The following is a 15,452-nucleotide window of genomic DNA, read 5'->3' as shown; positions in this document are numbered from 1 at the left end:
CTATCGATAAGATAATGATGTGGCCTCAATGGTCTTTGTATATTTCCATGTTTGGTATTAACGTGACTGGCGAATATCCTTCAAATGCCAACATCTCATTAATTTAAGGCATGACAATGGATATTTTGACAAGTTACACTTCAAATCTTCTTTGATATTTGATGTATATTATATATGTCTTTCAAATGTCAATAACGTTGGAAAATGCTGATGTTTCTCTTCCACGAGATCAGCATGCATTGGCCCTCTCAGTAAATGAAATGTAATGGCTTGATAACAATTCAATTATAGCGAGGTAGATGTCTAGATGATTATCCAATTGTAAGAAGAGAATATTCGATGATATCCAACTATAACGAGGTGGACGACTCATATTTTTTGGAAGTGTCACCCTCTTAATGCTTTTATTTGTCCCTGTACTAAAAAAGGAACAATAAATACACATAATGTCACCTTATCTAGCAACTTAGTCAAGAAATCTTAAGGAAAGATTCTTTAAAAGAGAATGTGTACAAAGTGCCTGATCACTTTGACACAGGTGAGCAATCATATTTTTCTCTTGAACACTTTGTGTTATGACTCATATCTTGTTGGAAAATTATATGAGGTATCAGTTGGTTGCATTCTGAATTTGTGTTCGCTCCATTCTAACGATCCTAGGGATTTTGAAGTTAACTTTGAACTTCAGACGATGCTGAAGATCATTTGAAGTTGACTATCAAGCTTCTAACAGTACTTGATGGAATTTTTAAGGTCTTTCTCAAATAATTTATCCCAGTTAGATCTCTTGGCAAATCTCAAGTTGTTGATAAGAAATTTTGACATTCTTGTGGAATTTTTTAGATCTTCTCAAAAATTCTCCTTCAATTGCATATACTGACATGATCTCCAATTTTGACTTGCTGGCGATAGCATCTTTGTTGTGAATTTTTGAGATATTCTCAAAAATTCTATCCCAGTTGTTATTATGATAGAAAATGAAATTTTTACGGAATACATGACCGAGCCGTTATGGCGCCTACATATCTTGTTGAGCTAGAATTCATGTTAAATGTAGTTCCAGTTCTATGAATGGGGAATACTGCAAAATCCAAGATAAGATCATCAGTAGATACATGTATAATATGAGCATAATAAAATAAAAAAGATACTCCTTACAATATTTAAAGCTTAGAAATTTAAAAATATGTCACATTTTTAAGACGAACGATCCAATGAAGTAAAATAGGTGTCTCACACTAATGGAAATAACCTAATATAACATTTTTTTAAAACAGACAACCTAAAAAAGAAAATGCATTTTTTTTTATCAAAAATCACTTTAAAAGGTATTAAAAAGTGGGTGCTTGCCCATTTTTATTTTTTTGAGAAAATAAAAAATGTGAAGAGATAGTCCAATCTTGACCACAATTTATCCCAACAGTTAGGATTACATAGAAATTTCTCTCATTCCTTTTCTTCTAACTGAGATTGAATTCATGGTAATTCATACAACTTCAAGTGGTACTTCAAACATTTTTAAGTATCAATAAGATTTTTTCATTTTTCTTCAAACAAATATTTCGAATTATGGCAATCCTCATGTGTCAAGTGCCCTCACAATAAAGAAAGTCATATTCCACACACATGTGAAGTATTTGATTTAAGGACATTTCGCAAAATACACTCACACTCAGAAGAATGTTCAACACATGCAATTATGATACTATTGGTTTGGCCTTCATGTAAGTCTATTAATGTGAAAATATTTGGAATGAGATCATGTAGGGCTTGTTATTGACATGTAATATAGGTTTAGGAATGGATAGGATATTCATTTAGGATGAAAGTGACTTAGTCCTTCCTCGAGCACCACATTGAATTTGTGTTTTTGACAATTAATACGCGTTGACGCCTAATCTTCTTTGTTGTCCCTTTCTTTTGTTTTGACTACTTTTGAGTCTTATTTGTTGGAACTTTTCCTCTTTTCATCTATTTCTTTTGAAGTTTTCTTTTTTTTTGGATTATTTTTCTTCTTGTCTTGACCTTGTAGGGATATTTTCTCTTTTCTTATTTCTTTCAACTTTTTTTTCTCTCTAGAAGTAATATCTGCTTTCTTGACTTTGGAGACTTTGCATTTTTTGCCTTTGACAATTTCAAACTTGGATTTTCTCCTATAATTTGCATGTCTTTGGTATGATCAAGAAGGTTGGATCAAGAGAGGGATAGTGCATGTAAGCACTCAAAAGGGTAATGGCTAAAATATGATTGTCCAAAAAAAAGGTTCAGGCTCAAAGTGAGGAAAACTAGAGATTAATGCCATCAGGCTCACCACACAATGCACATGAAACTATGAGGTTGGTTTTATTCTTATCTTGCCTACAAGAGAATTTTCAAGCACCACAAAAGTACAAATGAGAGATACCAAAAGAATTTATGATTTATCACAAAGTCAATCTTCTTCATCATATCAACTATTTCACATGTTCCTAACTTGTCACGATCCAAGCTAGGCCCTAGATGATTAGAATTCCCGAAGAAATTCTAATCAAGTCTCTTAGCATATCATAAGCATACAAAAGATAATAATAATTGGAAACTTATAAGAAATCTAAGAGCATAGTATAACGAGAATGAAGTAAGACAAAATAGATTCCATACACATATCCAACATGCCTCTACATGAACTAACATAGGCGGGGACTAGGACATGTTCCTAGCTCACCCTCAAAGAAAATTAATGACATAACATGGAATAGTCTTAATGTACCAATATAGTCTAGGAATGACAAGAGAAGAAAAAATAGACTCGGCTTGCCCTCGAAGCATAAGAACTCACCACACAATCTTCGATAGATCACCAACTAGCCACGAGAATAGGATGGAGCGTCCGTCCCTACATTGTGATATAATGTAGGCAATGAAATATGCATTAGTATGTTTGAATGTACTAAGTATATAGGTAATGTAATGCATGATAAAACCATATTGTGCAAATGATCATTTCAAATAGTATGATAAGAGAGGTAGTAAAAGCATAAGTAAACATGAGAAGGATCAATGCACAATAAACCATAAGATTATCATGTAAAAATAAAGAATAGGATTAGTCAAGTTAATCATCATAAGGTACCATACATATGTGGGATATAACTGTAACCAACAATAAGACCATGCAAGCTATAACATGGAATCCGATGTAACTCCCACACCGAGAAGAGAAAGACTACTTGCCAAGGTAGACTCCGTATAAATATGAACATGAGCTATATGTGGATCTACTAATTAGGTCATAAAGCCAAACCTACGATGTCAACGTAGTTAAGGGACTAGAGATTGTTACTAAGGACCCCTTGGGTCGAGTCCCCACCTCAAAGTCCTCTCGGTGCTAAGTCAATATCCCTTGAAATACATATCATCATCATAAATCATACTTGTCATAAATCATAAATTTATCATGTGAAAAGGCAATCAAAATCTACCAATCCAATTTAGAAAACTTGTTCATAAGAATACCTCATTATCATGTGATTCATGTAATGTGGGTGTAAGCCTTCCATTATTATGAATCTTCTTTCATAAGGAGTATCATTAGGGTCTTAAGTCACCCTTCTTCATAAAATTTTCTTGAACACTTGAAATAATCATGACTTATACTTGAAATTATGGTGAAAGCATGGGTTCACAATTAATTAACTTAGAAATCATGAAATTGAATTGAAAACATGCATAATCATATAATTTATATTAAATCATACATAATTCATGAAAATAATATCAATTGAAAGTATGATTGAAAATATCCCTCATCCATGTCATGAACCCTAAAAGTAATGTAGAAGATTCATAGAAAAATCTTCAATTCCATGCAATAATCATTAATTCATATTGAAATAGGTTCATAATAGTAATTTAAATCATAATTCATGTAATTGAAATATACATACTTGAATTGATTGAAAAAGTTTAGAAATTGGTTGGGCTCCATGGGTGAAAGGGACCCATGGATGGATACCCACACATCTTGGATAAGAAATTAGAAGAATCTTGAAGAAATTTTGAATTTTGAAGACAAACTTGAGAGGTTCGTTGGTTGGTCTTCAATGGAGATTTGAGAGCCTTTGTAGAGGGAGAAATTTTGTAATTGATGAATTGTGAAAGAATGAGGGATAATTGGGGTTCTTGGGTAGATGATAGAATAGTATTTTATCCCAAAAATGTTCAACTTCATTAACTAATAGGTAGTGAAAAGTCTAAAGTGCCCCTAATTAAAAATGAATTCAGACAAAAAATAAGCCTATCGCGGACTTGGTCCCCAAATATGCGACGTGGACTTGGTCCCCAGATCTCATTTTCAGAACTCCATGACTCGGGGACATCGCGGACTCTACTATCTCAAAAGTTTCCCGAATCAAAATTATGTTCCCAAGTCCGCGACCTGGACCTGCTCCACATATCCTATTTTTGAAAATATTTCTTTGGTTCACGAAATAATCTAAGCTAGAACATTACACGGTATTACATAACTTTATTGATCCCAACCAAGTTGAAGATAAGACTCTTAAAATATGTACATAATATTTTTTATTATTATTTTAAGAAAATATTGAAAAAAAATACCGAACCAAGAAGAGTTGCCTCCGTTCGTGTAGATGTGGCATAAAATATATGTTTCAAAACAATGCAGTTTTGAAAGAAATTATGACTGAAATGACAACTCGATATGTCATATTGAAAGATAGACTATCCAAATGAAAAATGATAAACAAAATCTTTTTTTTCATCATTATTTTTTGAGTGGAGTCGAACCCAACAAGGGTTACCTACGTATCACACTATATGATGAAAATCAGACTTGCGTAGTTCGTGCAGACATGTCAAAATAATATGTTTTTAAATAACAAATATTTTTTAAAAGAAAAAATAACAAGAATGAAAAAAACTAATGAGTCACATTGAAGGGCGGACTACCCAAATTTTAAAAATGTCAAAATAATATCAAAGATATCTATTGAATCTAACATTATCTACAAAAATTAATACAAAGGCGTAGACAAACTTAGAGTGGTGCCTCGAGAGTCTAGTGTCATAGTATAGTCTTGAAGAAATTTTTGAGGACTTTTCTCAAAATTCTGCCCCAATTTCAACTTCAATGAACTTTATATTAAATCTTGTAGCAAATGTCTTCCTTGTGGAATTTTTTAGACTCTCTCAAAAACATTTGCTCAATTTTCATTGCAAAAGAATGAAAAGCTTATGAAAAACATGATCGAGCCCTTATGGTGCCTACGTATCTTGTTGAAGACGAAATCAGGTCAAACGTAATTTCAACGATTGTGACTGGCAATAGAGATATGAACTCAGACAATGAGTGGTCTGCACTGGGTACTTGAAACTACCTTGCTTTGATATTTGAAGTGAGTAAACTTGATAACAATTTAAATCAACTTTTTTGAGAAATAAGAAAACTCAAAACCAAAACATCAGTTCATTGATCTTAAAAGTTAAACAAAATAAATAAAACAGGTAACACTTATTTTGCTCAAACAGACTTATCCAAGATATGAAGATTTGGACACTCTAAAAAGTTGATCAATTGAAAATAATTGATCATTTCAAATTCTGAGATTTTGAACAAAGTGAATTATGTGATAAAAAAAGGTATGAATGTTTGAAGATATAGTACCAACTGACTTTTTTGGATTTATTTTGGAAATCTCTTTAAAAATAATGGAGCCCTAAAATTAGAATTTGATTTTTAAAAAATTTGGATACCTTTGACAGTGACTGGTGTGAAAAAATAATTTTTAAGAATAACAAGGTCAACGTGAATTTGAACGATGACCCAATGATTATTTCTAAAAGAAAGAATTGAATTATGGAACTTGGATGATTTTATCATATGCGAGGATGAACTTTGAGGGGTACTTTAGAAAGACTCGAATTTTGAGTTTTTATGTCAAAATATTTTTAAAAAATGGAATGGGATAATGGATAAATCATGTCTGAAGCAAAACATATGTATTAAATACAAAATCAAATAAACATGAGTGAACCATATTTTGAAATATTTCAACACACAAATAATGTATAACGCGTTCTAGTATACATGTGACCTTTTAAGCCAAAAGTAAACCTCAAGTTTGAAGAATGTGTATCTCGTTTGTAAAACATTTCATTGCCCCCAAAAATATTTATACAAAATTGTATGAATAAATTGAATAGGATACGAAATAAGTGGAGGGATACACAAAATAATATGAGTCTCACGCAAGGATGCAATACTAAACTAAGTTGCCATGAAGATTTCTCCTTTGACTTCTCGAAACTTCCATATACCTTTCAGATGAAGATCTTTCCTTAATTATAATAAAATAAAATAAACTGAAAATTCCAACCCCAAGGGACAATGGTCCATACAACTCGACGTATATATCCTTCAAATTCATCAAATAATTGAATGATTGTCTTTTTTGTTGTGGGCCAATTAGACGCAAGTGGTCTTCCAATGGACCCAATATGCTATTGGTCCAACTTAGGCAAATGCGCTAAACAAAGGGATTTGATTTCAACTTTACATTAGGTGACTAAGAGTGGACTTTATTTGAAAGTGGAACAGTGACCCAAGCAAACTACTCGGACTGAAAACGTTAATGATGGTTGACCGCTCGAGGTCAACTCACTTCATCAGGGTACCCTGATAAATAATTTGGATTCAATGGTTGCGATCTTCATACCGGTTATTTAGTTAAAAATAAAAAATAAATCGAATGGCGAAAAATATTTCATGATGCAATGATAGCTTACATATAATTAAACAGATAATAAATAAATAAATAAATAAATCAATAAATAAGCAATATAAAAACTTATAAATTAAAAATAAGTAACAAAATATAAAAGGTATATGTAACATCCCTAAAATGTTGTATGTGGTATTTCAATTGTCGACGAAAATGTTACTATTTCTGTATTTTGGGCATAACTTTTCATAGGTGGTCCAAGTTAGGTGATTAAATTTTTTGAATAACCCTAACATCGTTATCTAGAACTTTTATGAAGATCATAGCTTAAGATTCGAAGGCTAAGTAGGTCAAATAAATTAATTTTTGTAAGACATGGTGCTATGACTAAATGGAGAGTTTGTAGAAGAAAAATCACATATCACTGTAGGATGATCCAATTCAGATGATTCTTGAGCGACATGAAAGTAGACATCTAGAGCTACAATTCATACGAAGACACCAAATCCCAATTAGGAAGTTATCTTGTTCAAACGTAGCTCCAAAATATGATATTCCGTTAAAGAAAGGTTCATCTCACCAACAATGAAAGTTCTAGATCTATTTGACATCACCATGACATCAATAGTCCTCCATTTGACATCAAGCATGGCATCATAATCCTCCATTAAATTTTTAAGATCATTCTTTATAATTATTTTATTTATTGTTAGATTCCTCCTTTACACCTATAAATACTCACCTTATTTCCTCATTTTATTTATCAAGCTTTCTCATGCAACTCTTCTCTCTATACATTTCTTTACTTATTCTCAAATATAGTTTTAGTTTTTAGTACAGTAGAAATATTATTTTGTGATTCATATAATTCGGGTATTGCACAAAACTCTCCAGCAAGAGATAAGGCTAGGGGTTCAAGAGTATTTATTGAGTTCTTTAATTCGGAGTAAAATATTCGGATTTTAGGTATGTAAGGCAATTCATAGCATTGAATTGAGTTCGTCCATACGCCTAGTATTTAAATTCATCGTAATTGAGTTATAGTTGAGTTTTACCCTAATTCTTGAATTCTAAATGAGTTAATTCTTCTTCTATTGAGTTAGATATATTTATCATTGAGATTATTATTATTTTTATCTCTCATATTATTTGAATTGTTGTTTATGGCTACTTTTCCATGAATCCTTGATGTTCATGATTATGTATTTATTTTTATGCGTGTTTGAGTAAAGAAGTTGGCTTGTAATGACCATTGACAAAAAGAGTGATTTGAATTAATACTATATATGTATTTTATTGAGTTTTAAAAGAGCAAAAACATAGAGTTTAAATGAATTTGATTCTTTGAGTTAAATGATGTTTTGAGCAAGACGTTTTGATATAAATGATGTTTTGAAGTGTAATGTTTGATGAAGAGGTAATGATGATAATGATGCGTTGAGATGAGTTTGATCTTATAAATTAAAGTTCAATGAGACTAGATGATGATGTTAATATGAGAACATATTTTGGGAGTAGTATTAAGCACCGAGTTGGGTAAGAGTTTAATTGACTCAAACCCCAGAACTACGTAGCCAGCGTAGGATGGAGGCTTTGCCTCTTAAGTCCCAAAAAGAGGACTTTGATGATTGGACCCAAGATGGTGATGTTCTTTACTCTGGCAAGGTATTGGATGGATGTGGCAACGACATCTCTTCATTGTATCATCACTATCTCATAAGTGATGGTTGTCGGTTAAAGAAACTCCCAACTGAATAAGCATTGCCTATTATTATTTTAAACTTGCATTGCATATTGATGTTGAGATGATGTTGAGTTCTGAGTTGAGTCTTATTGAGAGGAGTATCTTGATATCTGTCCTTACTTTCATACCATTTAAATAATCGTACATTCCATGTACTGATGTCATTCAATCTGCATCGTTTTATGGTGCAGATACATGTGTTAGAGATCATCAACACGCCCATCATTGACGATCATTACTTTCCAACAATTTGATGAGTCCTTGTTGTATTCGGAGGAACTCTTTATCCTTTCATTATTGTTGAGTATTATATTTCTTTTGAGGTAGCCATGGACATGTCATTGGCACCGTCTGATAGTGTTTGAAGCTTCGTAGACAGAGTTTGATGATGTAATTGGAGTAGTTTACCTTTGAAACTACTTCTTCTAAGGGTTATTTCTTTCCTTTGATGTAGATGATGGAGAGCCAAATAAGTATTTTTATTTTTACTTAAGTCTTCCGCTGATGAACGAATGAGTGATGAGACCAAGTGATTCTTTCGGAGGCCAGAGATGATTTTTGAGTGCCGGCCATGCCTCGGCTATCCTCTCGGGGCGTGACAATAAATGACATAATCAAATATAAGAATATCCTCCTCAATTTAAAAAATGAACCCATAATGGTAAGAACCTCTATTTCTCTAGTAGAATCTTCATTCTATTGACATCCCTATTTTTGCAAATAAGGCGCAACATCATGCGACTCATAAAATATCGATTAAATTGTTTAAAAATATTTTAAAGAAAATCATTTAAGGAGTCACCACCTAATTATAGGATAATTAAGAAACTAATTAATTATTTTAAAATATATCTACGAAATCAATAAATTCTAGATAAGGGTTAAAGTTATTCCGAAGTGAAGATAATAGTACCCTTCAGAATCCTTAATTGTGGGTCCCGATTGAACTCATTTTCTCAAATTGAGGAGGAGATAAATAATATAACAAGTATAATGAACATGAAATATACACAAAAATAAAGTAAAGCAATACTATAAGAAGCGGCTTAATATTTGCTTAACATCGATAATATACATAATAATGAATCAAAAATATTATTCGAACTTCGTTCGAATAGCTTTCTTGGGAAGCAGCTCTAAGTATCTGTAAAGACACTTAGTAAAAGAATTAGTAATGGATAAATGTGAATCCAAATAAAGGAAAGAAATAATAACTCAAAAATAAAATTCATCTCATATACATGGGAGACCTTGAAAATCGACTGTAATTTCTTCATCGACCAATTCTAACTTGTAATGAATATGAACTTAAAAGTAAAATTTTCTAAAATTGGGAGGTCTCGAAAATCGATAGAGAGAATTTTTCAGTTGCCAATTTAATATGATATTTTCAAAACACAAAATCATATAAAACCAAGAAGAATAACTTTAAAAAATACACAATAACCAACGAACAGTAACCAAAAAATAACCACAAAATAACAATGTAGCTTACTGGAAAATTCTTCAAAAATGCATGAGATTAGCTCAAATGAATCAAGGTAACCATATACAAATAAAATAGAATAATTACGAATAATGAAGTAAATAAATATAATAATCAATATAATAGAAAAACATTGTAATGTCTTGTCCGTTATACAAAGTAAACAAAAAAAAAAGTATTGTGAGAACACAATCCAAAAAATGTAATGTCTTGTCCGTTACACAAAGTAAACAAAAAAGAAAGTATTGTGAGAACACAATCCAAAAAACTGTAAAAGAACACCACATGATGGAATGAATTCTTTAATGATGATCGAAAAAATGAACAAGTGAGCCAAAAATAAAAATTAGAAATGACGTAAAACAAACAAAGACTAACACAAACAGTTGCAATCTAGCACAAAAATAGTAATACAACACCCAAAATAGAACAAAAGATCAATAAGTTGATTTGGAAAGATAAAATTTACCGAAAAAACCAAGCCAATCACGGGCAAAATTGCAAATCCGGACAGATCTGGATGCGTTTTTAGTTATTATTCACTTGAGCTTGGAGTTTTGAGCTCGTTGACTGGGTTCTGGCTGAGAATTGAGAACCAAAACGGGCTGGTATTCGTCATTGTTGTTGGATGTCTCATCTCTGAAGACGATAAGAAGAGGGTGTGTTGAGTATTCGTCATTCAAATGACCCAGCCTAGTTTATTGGAAACAATCAAGTCGACAAGATGTTAAGATGGTGTCGAAAATGACACGGCTGTGGTGTTCGACAAGGAGTCGCAAATCTTTTTTTTTGTCCTCTTTTTTATTTTTTTGCAGATTAACAATAGCATGATACCTAGTTAATATTGAGCTATTTTCCACATCGATGATTCACAAAGAAGTCAGAGGCTCCGAGCTACAAACTGTCGGATTCGGACTTGGTCACAATAAGCTTGAGACGGATGCTAACCAAATCAATGACAATGACGTTGTCAGGATTATGCAATAGTAATAGAAGTTCCAAATATATATTCACTAAGAAAGAGGCTTTCCCTTGATGTTGGAGCAATAAGTATTGTGAACCACGATAGAATTGAACTGATGGCGGAAGTCGTGGATAGCAACTACAAGACCATTTTTTTAACAGTCACCCTTCTCTTTTTTTTCCTTCTAATTTGCATGTTCACCAAGGAGTGTAACTGGTGTTTCTATCATACGGGAAGGTATAAATGATGTCCTTATGATCGACGTTGAATTATTCTTGTACTCTACTTTCTTTCTGATCAAACTTTGGTGCATATCAATTTAGCACGACATCTACCTTTCCAAATGAGGATTCGACAAATAATCACTTGGTAATTCACCTTCCACCCTCATTGCGGCGTTCGTTAAAACGATTTGCTACTTCAATTTTCACTATAGCCTTGGCGAATGACTACTTGTAGAGTCCACCTTCCTTGCGACAATGGTGGTGACAACTTCCAGCCTCCCTTTTCATTGATGCCTTTTACGATTAACTTTTGAGTAGCCCATTTTTACCCTTGACGAGCAAGTTATCATCATATCTTTCTTTGCAGCTTTAAGAAGAGAGACACTTGGAGTACCTCTTTTACATCCTCGGCAAGAAAGCACATGGCGTGAGAAACTCTTGGTGTAGCCCTCTCCAACCTCGGCGAGCAAGTACTTGATGCATCTCATCCTTGCGACATTGGTGAAAGAAGCGGATGGAGAGTTTTAGCTATCCAGATTTGGCATAGATTTTATGGTGCGCCCGAACCTTCGATTTTAGCATGAACACAATCTCTTCTAGAAACATGGCGAAGAAGTACATGGAGTGTCCTATCCTTCCAGCCTCGATGACTTCCTACTCTGCATATCTTCACAAGAATATTTACTTTCTATTGTGGGAGCGATAGAATTGTGAGACGCTTGATCCTACAGAAATAGAACTTGCATATCTGCAATATATCAAAAATACATAATTTAATTCCTCTTGGATTGACCGGAATCAATGTCTGAAGTTAACTTCGAAATAGGATAGGCTCGTTTCACAACTTTGTGCGCTCTCGCTGAAAAATTCATATCTCGAGCTAGGTACGTTGGAATTGCGAGATTCTTAGTCTCAATGAATAAAAACTCAAATATCTGAAACATCTAAAAATTTTGTCACTAAATTCCTCCTGGATTGACCGGAATCAATTTCTAAAATTAGCTTCCAAATCTTGATAGGTTCACTTGACCGCTTTGTGCGCTTTGGTCGAAAACTTCATATCTCGAGTTAGGAGCGTTGGAATTGAGAGATTCTTAATCTCAAGGAATCATAACTCAAATATCTGAAACATATCAAAAATTTGTTGCTAAATTCCTTCTGGATTGTCCGGAATCAATTTCTGAAGTTGAATTCAAAATCAAATATGCCCGTTTAGCAGCTTTGAGCGGCCGTTGTAGAAAATTCATAACTCGGCGTAGGATTGTCGGAATCATGATATTCTTATTTAGTTGTAAATAAGACTCCAATCACTACAATATATGTTAAAATCACAGCCATAGGACTTGTGGATTAGTAGATATTTCGTTTTGAAGTCAGCTCACCATTCTGCCGTGCTTGGTTCTTCAGCTTTACGTGGCCGTGGTAGAAAATTCATAATTCGAAGAAGGGATATCTAACTCATACACTAACTATTACACTTCAAAGAACTATTGTGATGATCAACTAAGGGCGCACCTTTTTTTTTTTAACTCCTATGACTGAGAAAGATGAGTAGTCTTTTTTTTTTTGCCTAGATCGTCTTTTTCGAGGTTTTCAACCTAGAGGACCGCCTTTTTTTTGAGCCATACACAGTTTAAACTCATGCGGGCCAGGAGTATAGGCGACCTTCATGGGAAGTACTGCTTCAGAAATTTGCCGTTGATTGGACCAACTCTTAAGTCATTTTTATCAACAATTTTATATGCACCATTCGTATATGCTTCCTTCACGATGTATGGACCATCCCATTTTGATGTGAACGTATCACCCATGCGCCTGTTGAGGATTATGGATCTTCGAACAGCTAAGACCAAGTATCCTGCTTGAAATGATCGTGGCCGCACTTTCTTGTTGAAAGCTCTTGCTAGTCAGGCTTGATAGCATTCCAACTTTTGTTGTGCTTCCAATCTTTTCTCATCCAATGCCTCCAACTCTGCTAGACGAAGTTGAGTGTTGATTTCGGCCATAAGTCCTTCTTGGATTGCGATTCTAAGTGATGAAATTTGTTACTCCAATGGAAAGACCGCTTCTACGCCATATACTAGATTGTATGGAGTCGCTTGTGTAGTAGTTCTGTAGGTTGTTCGATATGCCCATAAAGCTTCACCAATTTTCTCATGCCAGTCTCTTTTATTCTTTGCAACGACTTTCTTCAACAGGTTACCAAGTATCTTGTTAAAAGCTTCAGCAAGGCCATTGGCAGGTGCATTGTACATTGAAGATTTGTGTTGCTGGAAACTGAATTTTTTGCACAAACTCCTCATAAGCTTGTTGTCGAAAGGCATTCCATTAACATTAATTATGTATCTTGGTATGCCATACCTGAAGATTATGTTTGACTTGATAAAGTCAACAACATTCTTCTTCTTCACCTCCTTTAACGGAACAACTTCAGCCCACATCGAGAAGTAATCAGTGGTTGCTAAGATGTACATCTTTCCTTTTGATGACTTTGAAAGAGGCCCAACGACATCAAGTCCCCACGCATCAAAAGTCCATGAAGCCACGGTTGGATGAAGTGGCTTAGGGGGTTGGTGTATGTAATTGGCATGGAATTGACATGCTTGACACCTTTTGGCATGCTCTAGACAATCCATCACCATTATCGGCCAGTTGTATCCCATCCTCTTGCTACGAAAATGCAATTTAGGCCCTAATTGGTGTGCTTCGCAAGTGCTAGAATGTACTTCTTCCTTTCTTTGTCAATTTTCTTCTTTATCAAGACACCGTAGGAATAGTCCGTCATATGAGCGACGAAATAATATTCCTTCATAGAAAATGAACCGGTGCCCTTCTCTTGATTTCTGCTTTTTTTTTTCGTGGATCTTTAGGCAATCTTCCATGTTCGAGGTATTCAATTAGTGGTTGTCTCCAATCTTCTTCTTCAATAACTTGAATGGATGTATAGTGGCTTTCATTGATTTGAAGATCAAGACGTCCAGGAATGACCCATCGATGACACACACACCTTTGTTGATTCTTTCTCTCCAAATGCCATTGTTGTAGCCAAGTTATCTAAAGCATCAGCCATGCGATGTTCTTCTCTTGGAACATGGTTTAAGAACACTTGATCAAATCTTTCAAGTAAATAGACAGCATATTGATGATGTGGAAAAAGATCTTCTTTCTTTACCTCACCACTCCCCAAGAGTTGATTGATGATTAGCTTAAAGTCACCATAAATATCCAATTGTGTGATCTTCATGTTTGATGTCATTTCAAGACCAATAATTAGAGCTTGATATTCCGCGACATTATTGGAGCAAGTTTCACCAAGAGTAAATAAAAATGGCAAGATCAACCTTTCTGGGGATATTAGCATAACTCCTGCCCCCACACCATCTCGACATGCAGCCCCATCAAAAAGCATTGTCCATCTTGATAGTTCCTCAATGTATAATGCATCTTCATTTGGGAACTCATCTAAAACCTCCCATTCTGCTGGAAGAGGGTGATCAGCAAGACAGTTGGCGAGTGCTTGCCCTTTTACAGCCTTCTGAGGTTTGTATGCAATGTCATATTGGTTGAACAATATAGACCATCTTGCCATACATCCAGAGAGAACTGGTTGAGTCATTACAAACTTTACAGGATCAGCTCGAGAAATTAGCTTAATGGTATATGCCTCAAAATAGTGTCTTAATTTCTTTATCGCATAAAGCAATGCTAAGAACATTTTCTCAACGGGTGTGTAGTTCAACTCAGCTCCTATCAAAGTCCGACTCAGGTAGTGCAATGCTTACTCCTATTTTGCTTCATTCTCTTGAGCCAATAGTCCCCCAAGTGATCGCTCTTGTGATGCGATATAAAGTATCAATGGCCTCCCAGGTGGTGGTTCCCCTAAAACATGTGGATTCGACAAGTACCTTTTGATGCACTCAAAAACATTTTGACATGATTGATCCTAGTGAAAAGAGACATCCTTCTTCATTAGATGATTGAAGGGTTGGCATCGTCCGGCCAAGTTGGAGACAAACCTTCGAATGAATGCCAAATTTCCTTGTAAACTGCGAAGCTCTCTCAAATTTTTTAGAGTAGACATTTTTTTGTAATTCCACGGTAGCGTACAATGAAGCCAAGAAACTTTCTAGAAGTAACTCCAAATGCGAATTTGAGTGGAGTCATCTTCAAGTCAAACTTTCTTAACTATTCGAAGATAATTCGAAAGTCTTCAAGATGGTTATGCCTATGCCTTGTCTTTACTACTAAGTCATCAACGTAATATTCCAACCTCTTATGAATCATGTCATCAAAAATGTATTGCATCGCACGT

At 34.2% G+C, this 15,452-nt stretch overlaps 1 protein-coding gene across 1 annotated transcript; it reads right to left on the bottom strand.

The window, feature by feature from the left end:
* Positions 1–14,108: 14,108 nt before the first annotated feature.
* LOC129869777 (uncharacterized) lies at positions 14,109–14,855 on the bottom strand. Its single transcript, XM_055944393.1, has one exon. It carries the CDS (start codon positions 14,853–14,855, stop codon positions 14,109–14,111), a length of 747 nt encoding a protein of 248 aa, XP_055800368.1.
* Between the last annotated feature and the right edge of the window lie 597 nt (positions 14,856–15,452).

Source organism: Solanum dulcamara, chromosome 10, assembly GCF_947179165.1.
Source record: "Solanum dulcamara chromosome 10, daSolDulc1.2, whole genome shotgun sequence".
Taxonomy (NCBI): Eukaryota; Viridiplantae; Streptophyta; class Magnoliopsida; order Solanales; family Solanaceae; genus Solanum; species Solanum dulcamara.
The sequence above is the reverse complement of the archived record's forward strand: the minus strand, read 5'-3'. Positions and strand labels throughout refer to the sequence as shown.